The sequence below is a fragment of the Hippoglossus hippoglossus genome, chromosome 14 (assembly GCF_009819705.1).
Source record: "Hippoglossus hippoglossus isolate fHipHip1 chromosome 14, fHipHip1.pri, whole genome shotgun sequence".
Classification (NCBI taxonomy): domain Eukaryota; kingdom Metazoa; phylum Chordata; class Actinopteri; order Pleuronectiformes; family Pleuronectidae; genus Hippoglossus; species Hippoglossus hippoglossus.
The window spans coordinates 8,472,976-8,493,105 of NC_047164.1; the positions used below are offsets into that span (position 1 = coordinate 8,472,976).

Consider the following 20,130-nt stretch of genomic DNA (forward strand, 5'->3'; position numbering starts at 1 on the left):
CACACACACACACACACACACACACACACACACACACAGTGCACTCTACTCTACTGCCCTTATGCATTATGCCAATGTTTACTGATCTACTAGTACTTTGTGATTGGCAGGGAAAATGTTTTCTTGGTGTTTGGGTTCAAACCGTGCCAAATCTGGTTTAATAAGTCACCATTTTTAGTCATCTCATTTACCTGACTGCACATATGACCTCAGGTTTAGTTCCAACCTGGCCCTTTGCCTTGTCTTCCCTCATTCTCTCTCCCCATTTCAAGCTTGAACTGTGCTCACAATAAAGCCAAAAAATGCTCAAAGAATCATTCAAGAAGAAATGAAATGATTAATGCTTGTGGAACAATAGTTTTATATTTATATTATTATAAGATTAAAAAACGTCAAAGCCTTTTAGACAAATTCATCCCAGTTTTGTCAGCCACCCGCAAATCACTGCTTATTAGCTGATAATAGGAGGCTGCTCACCCGTTGAGCTGATTTGAATTCACTGTTTAGCTCAAGAGTGTTTCAACAGGATAGATAATGATGAGTACTCCACTCAATTATGTTCAACAAATCTGTAGTGAGACTCCTGCAAAGATCTCTAGAGTCCGTTCCCTGACGCATGACCCCGCATCGTCTCTTTCCGACAGTTGTAAATCCAACTTTTTCATCCAGGTGTTGGCATTGAATTCATGTCTATTCAAAAACATTTCGGGCAAACTGGTTGTAACCAAAAATCTGCAGCCGCTTATAAGTAAGAGAAAAAACATTGAGCATGACACTGCCGCTTTATGTGTAATACTTCCTCTAATTCAGCTGCCTGACGTGGTGTTTTCAGTCTAAAACCACATCTAAGCCCTGTGGCTTTATCAGGTTTTTCTTCAAAAGCAGCAGCAAAATATAATGTATGAAAAACAGGCCGTCAGCCATGTCTTTACACAGCACGTAGGCACATTTAATGCAGGTATTCTGAGAACCTGTACCTGGGTTTAGTGGATTACACCTTTGAATGGCTGAATCACAATAAACACACCTCGGCTCCCAGTCTCTTTCAGATCAGATCAGAAGGTTCATCGTCAGTGTCAATTGTTCAAATAGAAACATTCACGTTATGCAATGAGCAGACGGATATTAGGGTTGGGGAAAATTTCCAGTGTGAAAAATGAGACAAAACAATACATTAAAAGATGTGTAATGGATGAAATTAAAAGACAGTTGAATTTAAGGTTATTTATGTCACATTTAGCAAGATTGTCTCACTGTATATCGCTTTCTCTATAAATTGTGTGATTTTTAACTTACATTTCGGAATGTTTTCTACGCCGATAAGATTTTCTGCTTGTCAGGGCGTCTTAGTTTGAAATCTCTTAAGCTTTACTGTCATGTTTTTATCTTTAAAGCATATTTCAAAAATATAAACATGAGATAAACAGATAAAACTAACCCCTTGGTCTCTGTCATCTTTTGTGGTCAATGACTTCGACTTCCTCTCAGTTGATGGTGTTGTTTTTTGTTGCCAGAGCTTTTTATTATTTATATTTTCTCCAAAGCCCCTGCAGTATTGTTCATGCACAGTAGAATGCACTCTCATAAAACTCTCCACCAGAGATTTCAAGTGTATAATGGTATGTGGACATGTGATGGCTCTTGAAAACTCTGGCTAAATGATCTGACAGATAAATCTATACAAGGAGATTATAATTAGAATATAAGGCGCTCTCACGGGAAGGCATCTGTTGCTTTGGCAGTGTATATTTTAGTGGGTGAATCTGCTACTTCCACCATAAGTGAGTGTTGGTTTATGATCTGTCAGAACTTGTTTCGTAGGATGCAAACCAACAGTGTTTATACCTGATCTGCACGGCCACACACACAGACGCTGTGAATTATTACATGGTGTTTGCGCTCGTTTGTAAAAATGAGAAGTGCCAAGAGTAGTTACATAAGAAATGGAAAAAAAGAGACTTATAGGGAGAGAAAGATTGTCTTCTTTACCACCTCTGAGCAACCGACCAATCACAGCGTGAAGTGGCTGGACATGATCTATATGTTACAGAAATGGTTAGGAACACTCCAGGATCTTTAAAAAAATCAGTTTTAGGTTTATGACTGTGTTATCCTGTCAATTCAGCCACTTCATTAGTTCCACCGAGGAGGGTTTTTCACTCCTTGGAGGCAAGAACAGACTGGCTTTTATTTCTTGTTGCTTGGCAGAACTGAACAAGCTGTAAACACAACATTGTTGTATTATTAAATCGTCCATTAGATATTCTAAAGCAACATTAACATTTCTTCAGAGGCTTTATTTCAGGAGATTCCTTTTGAATCTCCAAATTCAACAGATATCAAGCACTTGGTCTGCCTCACTGTTGCTTGACTTTCTTAATTTGATTTTCTTTCTCTAAAAACATCTCACTGCTGCTGCTGAAAACAGGTTGAAAAGAGCAGTAAGGCTGAATTAAGACTGTTAAGTTTAGGGGGAGATGAGATTGAATGTGGTACTACCAGTGATGGAAGTACTCTTACATTGTAGTTAAAGGTAAAAGTACAAATGAATGGACAAAAAATTACTCAAGTAAATTTACCACATTCACTTTTCCACTTGAGTAAAAATAAGTAAGTGATGTCTTTCTGGGTGGCTGTGGCTGAGGGGTAGAGCGGTCGTCCTCCAACCTGAAGGTCGGCAGTTCGATCCCCAGTCTTCCCCATATGCATGCCGAAGTGTCCTTGGGCAAGATGCTGAACCCCGAATTGCCCCTCATAGAACAACAAAGTGCTGCTAATACATGCACTGTATGAATGTGTGTGTGAATGTAAAACTGTACTGTAAAGAGCTTTGAGTGGTCATCAAGACTAGAAAAGCTCTATATAAATACAAAACAATTACCATTTTAAATTCTGAATGCAGGAGGCGGGGTCAATGGTCACCGACTGCTCTGATTGGATCAGTGGATCAACACCCCTCTCGTCATTATTTAAAAAAATATAAAAGTATGAACATACTTACATACATGTAACATAATGCACTATAAAAATGTAGTAGAGTAGAAAGTACAGATCTTTGCTGACCTATGTAGTGGAGTAAAAGCGAAAAGCACCTGAAAATGAAAAATTCTTAAGCAAAGTAACTAAGTAAATGTATTTTGCTACATCCCACCACTGATTGCCACCCACTCCCTCTCTCTCTTTCTGTCCAACCCCTTCACCAGTGTGGCCAGTCACGACCAGCAGAACCTGATGACCATCGCTAACCTGGGTGTGGTCTTCGGGCCGACTCTGCTCCGCCCCCAGGAGGAGACGGTGGCGGCCATCATGGACATCAAGTTCCAGAACATTGTGGTGGAGATCCTCATAGAGCACCATGAAAAGGTGAGACGTTGTGTGAGCATGTACACACATGAATAACACCAACAGTAGTGTCTGGTGACGTGGTACAGGCTTAAATGAAACCCCTGGCTTTGTCCAGGGGATTAGGGGGATTGTGTGATTGTGCATTAAACCGACAATTAATGCACCCAAACCGTTATATCTGAACACCTGCTACACACACACACACACACACACACACACACACACACACACACACACACACACACACCGAATAACTGCATAGATTGTACTGCTCATAAACTTCAAAGCCACTTTCCCCCTTAGATCCAAGCAGCTTATTGGCAGGTCAAGCTGCTTACAGATGTCGCCATGGCAACAGATACATCAGCGTTACTGTTGGAAACTCCAACACACACACACACACACACACACACACACACACACACACACACACACACACACACACACAGGCCCCTACACACACTTGTACATTCAGACTTCCCAGGCAACAGCTGTGTTTAGTGCATGTGATAGAGCGAACCTGCGTCCTCACAGAGATCAAAGTCCTTCTACTGTACAGAGGAGAGAAATGACTATCTGCACTACAAGTATATGCACAAATAAAAGCATGACTAGAGTCCATTTTTTTATTTGGATTTTAACTGTGTCAGAATCAATACCACTAAAGTCTTTAATGTATGCTGTTGTTAAGGTTTTGCAAATTTTCTGTTGAAAGAAGAGTTAGCAGTTTAAAGTTTGTTTGGCAGAACCCGAGCTGCAATGGTTGCAATGCATTTTAATAAATCCAGAAATTACAATGAGATTCATACTGTGTCAGCACATGTATTAAAAGAAAATATAATGTGACCCCACTATATACAATTAGTGGTTAAACATGTCAAGTTGCTTTATTTAGGACTGGTTTTCGTATGTGATTAAAATCTTGACCGTTGCATGGTTGTGCGTGTTTTTACAACTAAACACCACATTGTTATCACTGTTTTTGCCCTAAATGCGATAAGATAATACATCTTCATTGCCCTGCAGTCACATATGAAGCCATAAATTACTTAACATTTACAAGAACATGATGTACACATGTTTTTAACCATTCTGTGCAACGGTTAAACCTTTTCTACCCACAATTTCTGTATTGTTGATTCAATTTTACTTAAACCTCACTGTCTTGTTTGCTCAGATATTCAGGGACGTGCCGAGTTCTGCAGCAAGTTCGACCAACCTGCAGCTCAACCTGTCCAGGAGAAAAAGCACTGACAGCAAAGCCCCGTCCTGCAGTGAGAGGCCTCTCACACTCTTTCACACACCAACACATTCCCAGAAAGGTGAGCTGAGCAACTTAATTCGCTCAATACACATAATAGTAACAATCTTTTCTCACCCTTAGTTTTCTCTGTCAATCTTACACCTGCTCTGTGTTGCACTCGTTGGCGTAGAGAGAAAATAAGGCATCTAAAACTACCAGTCTTTCTAACTGGGGCTATTTGGTGTTTTCAGACAGAAAAACGTCTGTTTTTCTGCAAAGAGTTTGCAATTATCTTTCTTTTCATGTAGGTGACAAGAGGAACAGTGTCGTCAATGCCACAGTCAACGAGCTGCAGCAGCCGGTCTCCTCCTCTTCTGCCAACTGCAACAGCAGCAGCAGTAGCAGCAGCAGCAGCCAAGGCCGAACCCCGAGACACAGCCTGACCAGCAACGACGGAGAGCAAGACACACGGCAGATCCGCCCCAGTTCACTGTGAGTGTGACAGAGCAATGGCATAAAACTCATGCTGACCTGTGCAGTTCCTCAGGTCTGCCTAGGAGGTTACGTTTTCACCAGTGTTTGTCTTTAAGTAACTCAAAAATTACTGAACCGATTTCTATTACATTTTGTGGAGGTGTGCAGTATGACCCAGAGATGATCCTATCAAATTTTAAAGTGGATCCAGATATACCTTCCTGATCCAGGAATACTTTCTTTAATATAGCATTGCAGGGCTTTATCCTTGCCTCTGCACTCAAAGTGCTTCACTTCCCTATTTAAAGATAGGGAATTGTTGACTGATTAATTACATCAACACCAATTTAGCAGTGTTGCAATAATAGAACATATAAAGTATAAAGAATATGAAACCAGATTTCAACTGTACCTTTTGCTGTGCTGACTTGTTTATTTATTGCTCAATAGTGAGATAATAATGTCCTAATGGTTTCCCTTTTTACCTTCTTTTCTGAAACTTTTTCTTGTTCTTGTTTACTATAAGTGAGAAGCGTCTAAGAGATAACACAAACTTTTGGATGTTATAAAGATGCAGCTCAGGGAATTTTGTGCAAACATTATTAAGATAGCCATTTTTTTTATAAAGAAGTCAAAAGGAAAGAAAATACAAATTAAATTAGAAGCTTTTCAGTTTGACATGTTTGTGAGTAAGGGGTGAAGGATGGAAACTTTGGATACACAAAGAGACGCACTGTGTATGCACACATGTGCAAACATTAACTGATGCACTCACAAACACACGGGTTCCAAGAATGTACACACATATTCTTTTTTTTCATGCATACGGAAATTCACAGGCGCAGGAATGCATGACCACATGCACACACGCACACACGTCAGCACACATGTGCATATGTGGCAGCTAAGAGCTTAAGCAGAAGTAGTCTTGTGAGTGGCGGGTTGTCGGTTTAAATCCCAAAAGCATCTGGAAAACATTTGCGACAAGGACCTGAACTCCCAACTGCACCGACAATCGTATCTGTGCTCCCCCTCAACAGGACTTAAAAACAATTACACGAAAACCCATTCACATTTATACACAATGTATGAGGGAGCAGTTACATAATGTGCATGTCCTCCCACCGCTTGGCCTCCTCTCAGTGTTTGATCAATAGTTTACATAACTAACAGAGGCCGAGTGAAACAGAAATAGTTCTGCATGTCTGAGCAAGCCCCTCTTCCTGTGAGAAGTACCATACGTCTTCATATAAACACCGGCCATGCCTACACTGAGGTCTCTACACAGGGTTAACACACACACCTTCATATGGAATTCACATTGACATGATGCTGAGCATACACACATAATGTACACACACACACACCCACCCACACACACACACACACACACACACACACACACACACACACACACACAGCGTCTTCATTTGTCTGTTAGTAAGCATGAAGATCGTCTGTTCAATGATGTTTTCTTTGGCGTTGACGTGCACTGTCTGGGACTTGGACAAGATGCCATATGCACCACCGATCATTTCATTAATTGAGTGACAGACCTGCAAATACAACATGTTGCCAAGATAATTGCACATTGCCACTGATTATTTTTCCTCCTGGTTTCACTCCACCACCTCCTCTCAGTTCTTTAATCGCTGTTCCACATATCATTACAGGATAAGCAGTATAGATAATATATGGATGGTCGTTGTTCTGTATATCTGATTCATAGACTGTATATAAAAATGTCCGCCATCTTGCGCTTTGGACCTCATTTGGAGCCAGAGTCTGCTCAGTAGTGATCATCGTGTAGAGCCGCAGCATTGAAGTCCCGCCAATGCACAAACTCGACCAATCGTGACTCATTGTCAGCTGTCAATCAGGACATTTCACCGCAGTTTTAAAGCATCAAATAACAAATTAAAACCTCACTTGCCGGAAAAAATAACGAACAAATAAGCGATAAGAACTACCCTATGAAGGAGGTGACTTTTGTGTAAACACTAAAAACTTTTCTCTAAATTAGAGACCCCAACTACAGTAAACAGACGATATACTGTAATAACTGCAGAGAAAAACAATCTTACTTTATTATGTCTTTACAGCTTCAGTAGAGTCCTCTGAGCAAAGTGCTGCAATGATACCAGCTCACATAAAATGTGCTGTATTTAACTGCTGCTGTGTCATAAATCTGAAAAGTAAGGAAATGTCCACATAAACCTCTTGGCAAGAAGCTTCCTCCTCTAAAAGTAACAAACCCGTCTCCCAAGTTTGAAATTGATGGTTCTTTTTTAAATGGGGTGCTTGGAACCTCGTGTATGTGTGAACTGTGCTTCAAGGGCAAAATCTGAACTTGATGTATAAGGACACGCTTTAAATTCCAGCTATGGATTTAAGTAAGAGCGCTTTCACATCTGGTGCAGACACGTTCGGTCGTGAAAGGTGCGTTGGACCACAGTGCAGACTAACTGACTGAAAGAGTTGGTCATGGTCCGGATCAAACTGAACCATGGTTTGGGTCGTTTGCAGTTTGATAGTTTGGAAAATTCAAAATTTGGGGAAAACTGCAGGAAAATGAGACGACATTAAACAACAGAAAAAGAAATGGAAGCTTTTCTGGTCTCTCCAGAAACTGGAGAGTTGCAAACAGAGTTGCAGGCTCGCAGGATTGCTCGCACTCCTCTTCCCCGACGATATAACGGTTGAACGACAAGGACGTTTGTTTGGCGTATTCAAACTAGTGTTGAGTACTGCACCTGGTGATGCTGGTAGCACTATTATCAGCTGAGTTGACAACACGTTGACATGAGACCAATGAATGTGAAACCAAAACTAACCAGATCGAACATATACATTGTAACAAACCTTGGTTCGGACTTTCAGGTGTGAAAATGCCCTAAAGTTAAATGCCCTGTTATTATTTACTAATTGTAGTTAATTTGTTTGGGTATGTTCATACTTTTTTTCCTCGCTTTTCCCGACCCAAAAGATTGAACATGTCGTCCATAGCGACTTGCTGGTGATGGAGATGGCTAAAGGTAAACAAGTGACAGAGATAAAGGGACTAAAGAGACGTTCAAGAGCACAGAGAGCAAAGAGGAGATGGAAAAGCTTTTCAGATGATATTTAATGAACAACCTGTTGGTCATGACATGGCACTTAATGGTGTGTGAAATTGTATGTTTACAAGCTTTTACCTTTTATTCTTTGACTTTTCTCCTCTTAAGGTCATGCTTGTACCGAACAGAGTGCTGTCAAGTGTTTCATACACATTGCTCTTTATATTTGTATAATGTGTACACATGCGGCATCAAAGAGTATCGAGTTTCCCGTCATTATCTCAGCAACATCTGATGCCGTCGAGCGGCTTCTGAGATGGAAACCGTTGTGCTTCTTGCTCTTGGAGAATGGCAGCAAAGTTTTATTTTCATGCATGAGAAAAGAGCAGCGTCTGTGTGTGTTTAATACTCAACCAGCTCAACTGAGGGTTTTATCTGAATAACGTCACGACAGAAGTGTTGAATGGTTTCCAGCTCCTCAACAACTAAACACAACTAAACACAATACACAAATGTGGCTCCAAAGGCAAATCTGGCTCGATCGATGAATGAATGAACAAACAGGCAGATTTGTTTCTTCTATAAATAAAAAATGAGTTTTTAATTAAAAGAAATCAGTAATCTAGAGGAAATGATGACATATTCTATTATAAAGTTTAGCTTTCTAAAAGGAAAAATATGTAAATAAACACAGAATGATTCAAGAGATGCAATATTCAATACTTTGCCATATAAACAGTTGATTGGATTTTGTCTCAGTGAACTCACCCAAACATGAGTTAAATAAACACACACACTCACAGCACATCGTGTTTGAGTATGAGGATCGAAACCTGCTGGTCACAGTTTACTGCAGAGTCCACCACATGTTTTCAGGAGCTTTGAAGACACACAAACATTCACATAACACCCATGAACACAATGATTGCTTTTCACATTTGTATACTAACATATTAGCATTCATTATAGGACGTGGAAACCACCTTGACCAATTAAAAGCACACTGCACAGATGTTTGAAGTCCTCATTGTCAAAAGTGAGATGTGTGATATTTGAATGGCATTGATTTTACCAGTAAGGGAGGGTTTACCAAGGAGGCACTATTTAGTGGGTAGTGTAGTACATTGGAGTGTCTCAGCCTCTGCTGCTTCAATCATGATTGTTCTCTCAACTTTCCCATATTTGATGTAAGTGGACACTAAGTTGTGGGTGAAGCTCTTTGTAGATCCCAAAAAGATCTGTCAAACCCCCGTTACAGCTTCAAATGCCAGCGTGTGTCCTCATCACAGGGTCGAGACGTACAAAGGTCAGAGGTCAACAACTGTCTCTTCAGAAACTCCGCATTAATCTGAGGCAGATGTTATTTTCAGCTTTGGCACCTTTTGTTGTCCTCTTTTTAGAGTTTGTTTTCAGCTGGGAAATGCCTGGAGGTCTTTTTATAGCTTCTACGTTTTTTCACATACAGATGATACAATGCAGGAAAAAATAAAGAGAGATAAAGCATTTAAAAAAACAGTAATAGACGTTGTAATATGCTCTAGAGAAGCATACGTGATCAATCTAACCCTGCAGACTTGACCTGCGACCTGATGTACTAACATGAGCACATTGAGTGTAAATGGCAAAACGTCACTTTCTATCTTCTTGTTCTGTCTGTCAGGCAAAGTCAGTGTCTTTCTATTTGTTCCTGCAGCCTGTTTGGCATTTGAAAGGGAAAAAAAAGAAGTGAAAAGAAAGTCATGAGTACAGAGAGATTAGAGGTAAAGAGACAGAAAATCTTAATATATCACCACAGGGAGGAAAAAAAGAAAAGCTGTAAAAGTCTCCATGGTGACTTTAACATTTAGGAAACCTGTCATAGAAATATTTCCTCCACACAGCAACACACACACACACACACACACACACACCAGACTAAATGTGTCTGCTTCTGCTACTTTTACTGATGAGCTGCCACTTGAAAATGGATTTTAAAAGGTTTACAATTCTTGAGCAAAGTTCTGTGTATAGGGACGTTTTCTATCCTCTGCCTTCTTCAGCGACTTTGAGCTCAACAATAGTGAGCACAATCTCTTGCTGCATCGTGGCGCGGCTGCATGTTCCAACTCGATCTGTTTGGATGTTGATAAAAAAATTCCACATAAATCAGAATAACGAATCAACAAGTGAGCAAGCCTCATTACTGCGACTGAATACGTGTAAACCAGCTGCGGATTACTTCTTTGCTGTAATTGCTGTTAATTTCCATTTACAAGCCAGGTTTCAAACTGTGGAATGGATAATTGCACAAACAAATAAAGGTCAATTACAGGAAGAAAGTAAACAAAGACACTCAGAAAAGTGCGTACACCTCCGCTAAGGCCCAACGGTCCCCTTCTGAAAACACAAATTCACTATATCTGGATGTTTATTTACATCTGCACCAACTCTATATATATATATTGTTTTTTCAAGTAGATGGCAGTTTAAATCGACATCACACTATACAAGCAGAGCAATAACAGGAAGCCTGACAGACTGAAAAATCTGTTGGAAGAGTTGTGTCGGCACTGATCAGGAAAAAGGAAAGAGGAAATGACTCGAATTAATTTGTGAATGAAAAAGTGTTTGTCAAAGAGGAGAAATTGAGAGCAGCAGCCTGGTGAGTGTGACATGAATATGAAGGAATTAGTGTAACTACCGAGGAAATTTGCACTAAAAAGCACGAAGTGAAACAGAGCCCCAGTGTTCTGCCACTGAGGTAAAATATTTTCCAGAAAAGTAAAACAGTAAAAAAAACTGAACAGATACGGTTCAGTAATGTCCTTGTTTGTATAGAGAAGTTTCTTAATCAACGTAACTCGTCTCATCTGTTCAATCAGCAGTTGTCCTCCTGTTACATCAGCACGACCCATAATTTCTGATGCTCATTACTGAAATATTCCTGAGATCTTTTTGCACCCTCCTGTGTTTTCTGTCTGGTGCCCAAACTTGATATTTGCAGGTCACAGGGTTCCTGCAGGTTTATCGTGCGCCGCAGCCTTTAGGCAGTAGACGATACATTCCTACTGTAGGAATCTTTCCCAGGCGGTAAACTGTAATTTGTCACTTAAAAAAACAGATGTGATCCACACAACTGGCGACACGAGAGCAGCGAGTGTGTTGTTGCTGTGCAGCGGAATTCACGTAATAATCTGAAACATTGGTCACAGCAGTGATTTGTTTCACTCGACCTGCATTGTCTGTTAATTTGAGTCACACCTTGTTGTTGTGGGCAGCCCTCAAGTGCGCCTCTGCCTTCACTGTTAATGAGATGGAAGTATGTGCCTTTGCCTTAGTGTTACGTGGGGGCGCGTGGGTGTGTTATGAGAAAGTCAATAAATGGCCCGTGAGGGGGAGAAGGGAGAGGCTGCGGATATATTTATTAAATGGAGCTGTCAAACGTGCTGTGGGGGCGATGAGGCTGCGTTCACCCGAAACCTGTTGATTCACTTTTGTAACCTGTTATCTTTGGGAATTTTCCCTGTGACGTCACGTCTGAGAAACAGAAAAAAAAAAAAACGAAATATCCAGATTTTTGCTGGAAATCCATCAGCTACGGGGGCAGGGAGTGAAGATGAATGGGCTAGAAGAGGTTATTGACAAGCACTGAGTTACTGAGGATCATTGAGACGCTCTCTCAAATGAGAATTTAAAAGATAGATTACTAATAACCACACCTTTAAGCTCTATGTTCCTTAAAATGGATACAAATTGAAGAAAATTCATCCATTAAGAGGAACCACAAACAAGACGAATAAAGCTAAATAAGCCGATACAAGATTATGTGGCCGAAATATCAGTTATTGCAGGTTTAACATTTAAAGAAGGAAAAATTCAACATTATTACAGTATTACTGTCTGAATCTGCCTGTTCAAACTGTTCATTGAGGCCGTATATTTAAATATTTATACGGACACCATGTTCTTTTCTCCGATTTTTCCAACAGAAGTATTTCAGTTGTCTTCTCCATGATTTTACACGTGGTTTGTCCTTCTCTGTATCCATGCGGGGCGGAATATTGTGCTCTCATACTGTAACTAACAGTGTGGTGTGGTTACATGCTGCTGTTTCAGTCCTTCACTTAAACCTCTCTGTGACTCTTATAGCAACAAAATGCCAGTAGAGCATACAAGCTATGTTTGGTATGTGTTCCACAATCTACAGAACAAAATCCTCAGTACAAATGACTCAGCGCAAATATTTGCTTGTTCCCTGTTTGACCTAAATGTAAGTTTCAATCAATGAAAGTGACGCTGGTTGACTTGGTTCCTTCCGGCAGTGCATTCTGTGCAGTGGCCCCCGCACTCATTTATGAGGCAGGCAGCCACAGAAGTGCTGCTTTTTAAATGTTTTTAAATATTGATTTCCACAATCAAATGTCATTTGTCTGTTTTTACAATTACTTTGATAAGAGCACATAAAGGAACTATTGAAACTATTAGTTCCTCCTTGCAGCTGAATCATTTATTTCGACTTTTATTTCGTTTTGCCCAACAAGCTTGGAGCTCTATTCTATGGACTTGAACCCTAATGGAAGCAGACCTCAGTGAAAGAAGAGCACCATTCAGTGTCCTGATTTCCCTTGTGGCTTAATGACTTAATTAAAATCCAGTTGGTTTTCACTTGTCCAGAAATCTCAGTCTTAGAACTTGTTTTTAATTTTCTGTTTTTAGGCTGAACCCAAAAGGTCGTGGCAGCATCCCAGCCAAAAGGTACGAAACTATGTCTTTAATTTGAGAGAGTCACATTTGTCACAGCTGATAATGTCCTGAACTGTATTTTATATCTTTCAGTCTTTATTTCTGTATTATTTCATCTTCAGTGTTCATGTCTCCGTCAGTGCGGCGTCTCCCAGCCCCACCTCACCACGTTCCCCCTCCTGGCCGATGTTCTCTGCCCCCTCGAGTCCTCAGCCGACGTCCTCGGCCTCCAGCGACTCCTCTCCCATCAGGTTGGTCCACATTGTTGTGTAATGATTTTGATCACAACGGTTCAGTCAAGCGATAAAGGAGTCGTTCTAGGAAACTCTTGAGGTGAAAATGTGTGCGCCTGTTTGCAGATGACACCACAATATGAGTGGAGAGGAAAGAAAAACTAAAGCAGAATATTTATCTTCTATAATAAGAAGTGCTGGGATATTTGATTCAAGCACTCACTAAGTGCTTCTCTGTAACTGATGAATAATGTTAGCAATATGCTAATGTACAATTATTTACTTAGGTAGCTCTTCAATATTCATCATCTGGAAAAGCTTGAACAGCTTTAATTAATACAAAAATATTTTTTTAAATTTTGGGTTTATTTCTACAAGTGTCTTCCTAGCTCCGATCTACAAAGTTCAAGAATTATAAATATTAAGAAGTTATCACGTACTTGGCCGTGACTTCTAACCTTCCCTGTAAAAGGATGGAATTTAAAGCATGGTTTTTTCCTTTGGGAAAAGCATCTTAATCTACCCTTTTCTTATTTTAACACTAATTAGACTGCAGTTGTTTTCATATGAGCTTCTCTATATACTTTTTAATCCAGAAAGTACCTTATTTGGATGCAGTTCTCTAACTCAACCATCTTTCCACTGCCCCCCCTCCAATCACAAACCAAAACTGTAAAAGGAGTTATGTGTCCAATAAAAAAATTAAAAAAACTTGGACATAAAACCGTAAAGAGTTCAGGAGGATCACATCATTTAAATCTGACTTGAAAATGTGTGAATGAACCCCATTGGCATTTGGCACTCATTTAAAGTAACGACCTGCCTGGGGCTCGAGCAGCTGAAAGCATAACGTTCACTTTAGTTTGTAAACGCTTTCTTCCTAACTTCCTTAATGTCTCCAGTCTTGCGGGCAGGAAGGCTCGGGCGCTGTATGCCTGCAAGGCAGAGCATGACTCCGAGCTGTCCTTCATCGCTGGAACCATCTTTGAAAACGGTGAGTCAGCCTCTGGATCTGCCAGCAGAAAAAGGAAAGAATGTGGGTTGGTGTGTCTGTAGAAACAAATAATTACTGTAAAAACAACAAGTCAGCCCTGGGAATTTGCTGGACTTAATTTATTGAGCCCTGGTCCTGGATCTCACCGCTGGGGTTGAAAATATGTAAGTTATCCAAAGTTCTTTAAACAGTCAAAGGTTCTGGCCCAAAAAAGTCACAACTGACTCAACTCTGTTACCATTTTAATTCTTAAATTTTTTGGCTACTGTAATTTCTCCCTGGAGGAAACAGGAAGGTGTGCTGGGGTCGCATGATACTTTTTAATTACATTTTATTATGGGAGTGAAGGGTGTGATATGCACTTTTCATTATTGCCTATTTACCACCAAGATTATCACAAGTTTGCAAACAGACAAAACTGTAAAGGATTCAGTCAAGTGCAACACAGCCAAGAACCTAATATCTTTCAACGGAGGAGTAATTTGCTTTTTTGGGGGGAAAAGTAAATAAATAATTAAATTAGTTATTACAGAAAGTATTGGAAATCACATGTCTATTATTCAATGGCTTCATTGCTTCCTTACTGTTGTGGTTTATTTTCCTTTTCACCTCCCCTCACTGTCAGAATCTCGTGAGACCGACCTCTCTCTCTCTCTCTCTTTTCTCCTCTCATGCCTCTTTTCATTCCTCTCCAACCCCGAGCTCCCAAAACTGTTCATGTTTGTCTCTCCACAGTTTTCTTTTGCTCAACAGCTCAAATGAAAACCAGACTTGCACAAACGTAAGGAAGGTAAAAACTTACTTTGAGCTGCTAAGGCTTATAATCACGCAGATAAGGCACATGAACTGATTATTAGGGATTCACTTTTTGGTCACGCCAGTTGACACATGTCCTCTCACAACCCCCCAACCGGACCTAAATAGAGTTTGCAGCAAGAAGACTTTTAAGCTATGCAGTGCAGAGCAGTGTCACCGGAGCCCCTTTTGGGCAAAATGTGACCTTGCGGACATGTAATCCTCGCGGTGGCATCCCAACACCCCTGTCTGCTAATGGCGAGCCAAGGAGGGAGCATCCCAGCTGTCCCCACGGAGCTTACACTGCAGCCACACACTCTTAAGAACACTGTTACAGTACAGCAGCCATATACAGTGCCTTGCATAAGTATTCACCCCCTTTGGACTTTTCTACATTTTGTCATGGTATAACCACAGATTAAAATTTATTTCATCGTGAGTTTATGTAATGGACCAACACAAAATAGTGCATCATTTGGAAGTGGGGGGAAATATTACATGGATTTCACAATTATTTACAAATAAAAATCTGAAAAGTGTTGAGTGCATATGTATTCACCCCCTTTACTGTGAAACCCCTAACAAAGATCTGGTGCGACCAATTGCATTCACAAGTCACATTTGCAAGTCACATAATTAGTAAATAGGGTCCACCTGTCTGCAATTTAATCTCAGTATAAATACACCTGTTCTGTGACGGACTCAGAGTTTGTTGGAGATCATTACTGAACAAACAGCATCATGAAGACCAAGGAGCTCACCAAACAGGTCAGGGATAAAGTTGTGGAGAAATATGAAGCAGGGTTAGGTTATAAAAACATATCCAGAGCTTTGAACATCTCTCTGAGCACCATAAAATCCATCATAAGAAAATGGAAAGAATATGGCACAACCGCAAACCTACCAAGAGGAGGCCGTCCACCCAAACTGAAGAGTCGGACAAGGAGAAAATTAATCAGAGAAGCAACCAGGAGGCCCATGGTTACTCTGGAGGAGTTGCAGAGATCCACAGCTGAGGTGGGAGAATCTGTCCACAGGACAACTATTAGTCGTCTACTCCACAAATCTGGCCTTTATGGAAGAGTGGCAAGAAGAAAGCCATTGTTGAAAGGGATCCATAAAAAATCCCGTTTGGAGTTTGCCAGAAGCCATGTGGGAGACACAGCAAACATGTGGAAGAAGGTGCTCTGGTCAGATGAGACCAAAATTGAACTTTTTGGCCTCAATGCAAAACGCTATGTGTGGCGAAAACCCAACACTGCCCATCACCCTGAGCACACCATCCCAACAGTGAAATATGGTGGTGGTAGCATCATGCTGTGGGGATGCTTCTCTTCAGCAGGTACAGGGAAACTGGTCAGAATAGAGGGAAAGATGGATGGAGCCAAATACAGGGAAATCCTTGAAGAAAATCTGATGCAGTCTGCAAAAGACTTGAGACTGGGGCGGAGGTTCATCTTCCAGCAGGACAATGACCCTAAACATACAGCCAGAGCTACAAAGGAATGGTTTGGATTAAAGAATGTTAATGTCTTAAAATGGCCCAGTCAAAGCCCAGACCTCAATCCAATAGAGAATCTATGGCAAGACTTGAAGATTGCGGTTCACAGACGGTCTCCATCCAATCTGACTGAGCTTCATCTTTTTTGCCAAGAAGAATGGACAAACCTTTCCATCTCTAGATGTGCAAAGCTGGTAGAGACATACCCCAAAAGACTTGCAGCTGTAATTGCAGCGAAAGGGGGTTCTACCAAGTATTGACACAGGGGGGTGAATACTTATGCACCCAACAGATGTCAACTTTTTTGTTCTCATTATTGTTTGTGTCACAATAAAATTTATTTTGCACCTCCAAAGTACTATGCATGTTTTGTTGATCAAACGGGAAAAAGTTTATTTAAGTCTATTTGAATTCCAGTTAGTAACAGTACATAATGGGAAAAAGTCCAAGGGGGGTGAATACTTATGCAAGGCACTGTAAATGAAGATCAAAACACAGCTGTCTCATCAGGTTTCTCTCTGTGTCAGCACGGTTTGTGAGTTAGGAGAGTTCACCAAAATATGAAAATGAGGGGTGGGTGAAGTGTTTAAGTCCACATAACACTTTTGGAGTTTCAGGGGTTTCAGGGTTTTCATTTTTGGGTGAACTATCCCTTTCAGTGCCTCTTATTTATGGAAAGGTTTGAGTTTATCTTGAGATGTTTAAACAAATTGAATGTTTCTCATTTTTCTCTCTCTCTCTCTGCAGTTCATGGCTCCAGGGAGCCGGGTTGGCTTGAAGGGACCCTGGATGGTCGAACAGGACTGATACCAGAAAACTATGTGGAGTTTTTAAAGTCCACGTAGTTTGTGGTATCAGTCCTGACTCGGAAGATACTGGACCGGAAACCAGAACCGGAGGAGGGGACTGGATTTGACTGCACAAGACCGGAGAGACTATATTAGCTTGTATACTATAGTGGACCGGACCATTGTTGGAGAACTGAAACTGGACCAAACCATATCAAATGGATGTGATGCAGAAGTGAAGCAGAGCGGACTGGGGAGAGACCCGTGAATTGCACTGGAAAAAAGAGGAAAAAAAAGGTTTTGAATCCCTGTGTGGTTTGGATGTTATTGGTGTGGATGACTCCCCGAGTCCTGATGATGATGTAATATGTGTGGAGAGAAAAGTGTATACGTGTGTGTGTGTGTGTTTGTGTGATATATCTGGGGTTGATATTTCTGAGCTGTGAGGCTTGTGATTTTTATTTTTCAGCCCTTGCTTTATTATTTGGAGTTGCACTGCCCCACCGCTTCAGCATCTCCTCTTTTGTATCGCCTACGAATGGAAAAGCTCTCTGGAGGTGATTGATATGAAAACAGTGGACTAACTCCGTGCGGTGACGGCACCGTGGTTTGTCCGACTGGGGGAGTGGAGCGTTTAAAAGCAGATTTTGAATGATCAGGTTCGTGCTGAACGGCTTCGATATGTGTTTGCGAGCACTTTTCCGCGGAAGGCGGGTTTTTCCCCAGAACAAGACTCGACCTGGCTAATATTTCGGAGCAGGAACCCCAAGGCAGATCAGCCACAGGATGAGGTCACCTGGAAAACAGTCTGGCCAAAGGTCAGCATTGGGTTTCAGCTTTATTTTTATAAATCGGGGGCTTTTCTCCCTCCAGAGCCCTCAAGAAAAATGTGAAAAATGTCAAACCAGCTCCACGAGCTTATCAGCGGTTTACAACGCAGCGTGGGAGAAAACAACCGATTCCCGTTGGTTAAAACAAGCCCAGCTGAGCTGGGAGGCCTCGCTCCGCTTCCTCGGGCTCGGGCTCAAATTTTTTTGATTGTTGGAAATAACTGGATCCTGTGTCACATATAGTTTGGAGTCATGTTTGCACTATTTCATCAAACAGGATGTTGTCCTTTTCCACAACACAGAGCACTGGCGTTCCAAAACACCACTGCTCTGTTTCAACTTCACTTCAGAAATACACGTGATTTATCACGTTTATTTATTTATAGCTCGGGTGGTTTTCTTCATGTCGGAGCCATCGTACGGATTCTGTCAGTTCCTTTTTTTTATTGCTCCGGATGCTTTAATCTCAGCTTGGAGTAACAAACAAGTGAAGTTTGGAAGTAGGGATGTGACTCGGGATGTGACTCGGTTATCTTGTGTACATTATCACACACCACAACCCCCTGTGTTTTTCTTTGTTCGTGCACAATCACGACAATGCTAATAGTGTCATTGTCTAAAGAGGACTGACATTTATGTTTGGGTCTGGTGTTTACAGACAAGACGTTCATTCTCAAGAAAATGAATTGCAGATGTGTCTTTTCAGAGACACTGAAAAAAAAAGAAAAATCCTCAAATTGTTCAGATACATGTGTGAAAGCTGATCTGCGTCGGGGCTCCAATGAATCTCCTCCCTTCATGAGTCAAAGCTAAACTTTTTCCTTGAACCACTTGATGAACATCTGCATCGACTCTTCTGAAAAAAAGAAAAAGATTTTTATTGAACTTCCAGGACAAAATATTGTTGCATTTTAACCGAAAAATCAAACGGGATAGTAAAACAAATGTGAAATGAGACTACTTTGTTCATATCTAAACTTCTTATTTATGAGACTTTCCTGAACTGTATTCTTTTTGAGGTGTTTTATTGACCTTGTAAATAAATACACAAACATTTGATAAGGTATAATTTTTTAAGTCTGAAATTTTATATTTTGTATTCTTAGCCTACTAACTTAATTCCTTCTTCGTTGCCCGACATTTTGTATCATTTAAGTCTATCTACAGCCTTAAATATTCCTTCAGATGTTTTGGTGAATTGATGAGCATGAGCAGAATTAAAGACAAATGTTGAACAGCTGCAGCTTTGATCGTTCTTTCTGATTCAGCGTCTGATGAGGATATTTATACTGTGGCACTGTTCACACATGTTGCACTGCTTCCTCTGTGTTTTGTCATTTAACTGCAACGTATCAGTGCTGAATTCTTCAGAACAAAACAGTCATTTCAGTAGAATCGCTGGAATAAAAGGATTAGCTCACTGCTACGTGCCATTGACCAGACTTCATCTGGGTCATGTTTGGCCTCAGCATAAATCATTCATGTCCCAAAATAATCATCCCATCACATCACTGAGCGTTGAACAAAACCTTTCTTGCGAAGATGCAAAGGTGAATTTCATCCGAACCATTTTTGGTATAATGCAGCACTTTGTGTAGATAACTGAGATATTTAAGAAGTAGAACCTCTGGTACATCAGTTCCCCTTAACTGTGATTTTAAAATGCAAGAAGCATGAAGTTGGCCTAACGTTTGTAGAGCCAATTATAGAGGTGGAATGTAACAAAGTACATTTACTTAGTTACTATCGGTAGGCACATTTTTATTATTATAATTTTATAAATATATACATTATACAAGTCATTTTCAGGTACCTTCAACTTTAACTCCACTACATATATCAGCAAATAAGTTCTTTCTACTCTGCTACATTTTAAAAATTTAACATTGTTTATATATATAAGATATAAGTAATCAGTAACGAGAGGGAAATTGGTGACTGATCCAATCGGAGCGGGCAGGTAACATTAGACCCCGCCCCTTTCAAATCAGCCATAATGATTGCATTAGCGACACTTGTTAAGTACTTTTACTTTTAAAACTTTATTTAAATTAAGTACTTGGCTACATTCACCCAAGTAGAACAGTAGATGTGATAGTTTTATGTGTACTTTCACTTGAGTAAAGTGTTTTAGCTCCAAACTTAACAC

The 20,130-nt window shown here is 40.5% G+C and overlaps 1 protein-coding gene across 2 annotated transcripts in view; it reads left to right on the top strand.

Moving 5' to 3' along the window:
• The window catches only part of LOC117774937 (rho GTPase-activating protein 26-like), a 79,423-nt gene extending 60,205 nt beyond the window's left edge, over positions 1-19,218 (top strand). For both annotated transcript variants that reach the window (XM_034607667.1, XM_034607668.1), the window contains exons 18-24: positions 3,204-3,363; positions 4,523-4,667; positions 4,897-5,080; positions 12,814-12,852; positions 12,981-13,091; positions 13,976-14,067; positions 17,111-19,218. In XM_034607667.1, the coding sequence (XP_034463558.1) occupies positions 3,204-3,363; positions 4,523-4,667; positions 4,897-5,080; positions 12,814-12,852; positions 12,981-13,091; positions 13,976-14,067; positions 17,111-17,208 (829 nt within the window). In that variant the 3' untranslated portion in view covers positions 17,209-19,218. The remainder of the gene's footprint in view (positions 1-3,203; positions 3,364-4,522; positions 4,668-4,896; positions 5,081-12,813; positions 12,853-12,980; positions 13,092-13,975; positions 14,068-17,110) is intronic.
• The last annotated feature ends 912 nt before the right edge of the window (positions 19,219-20,130 follow it).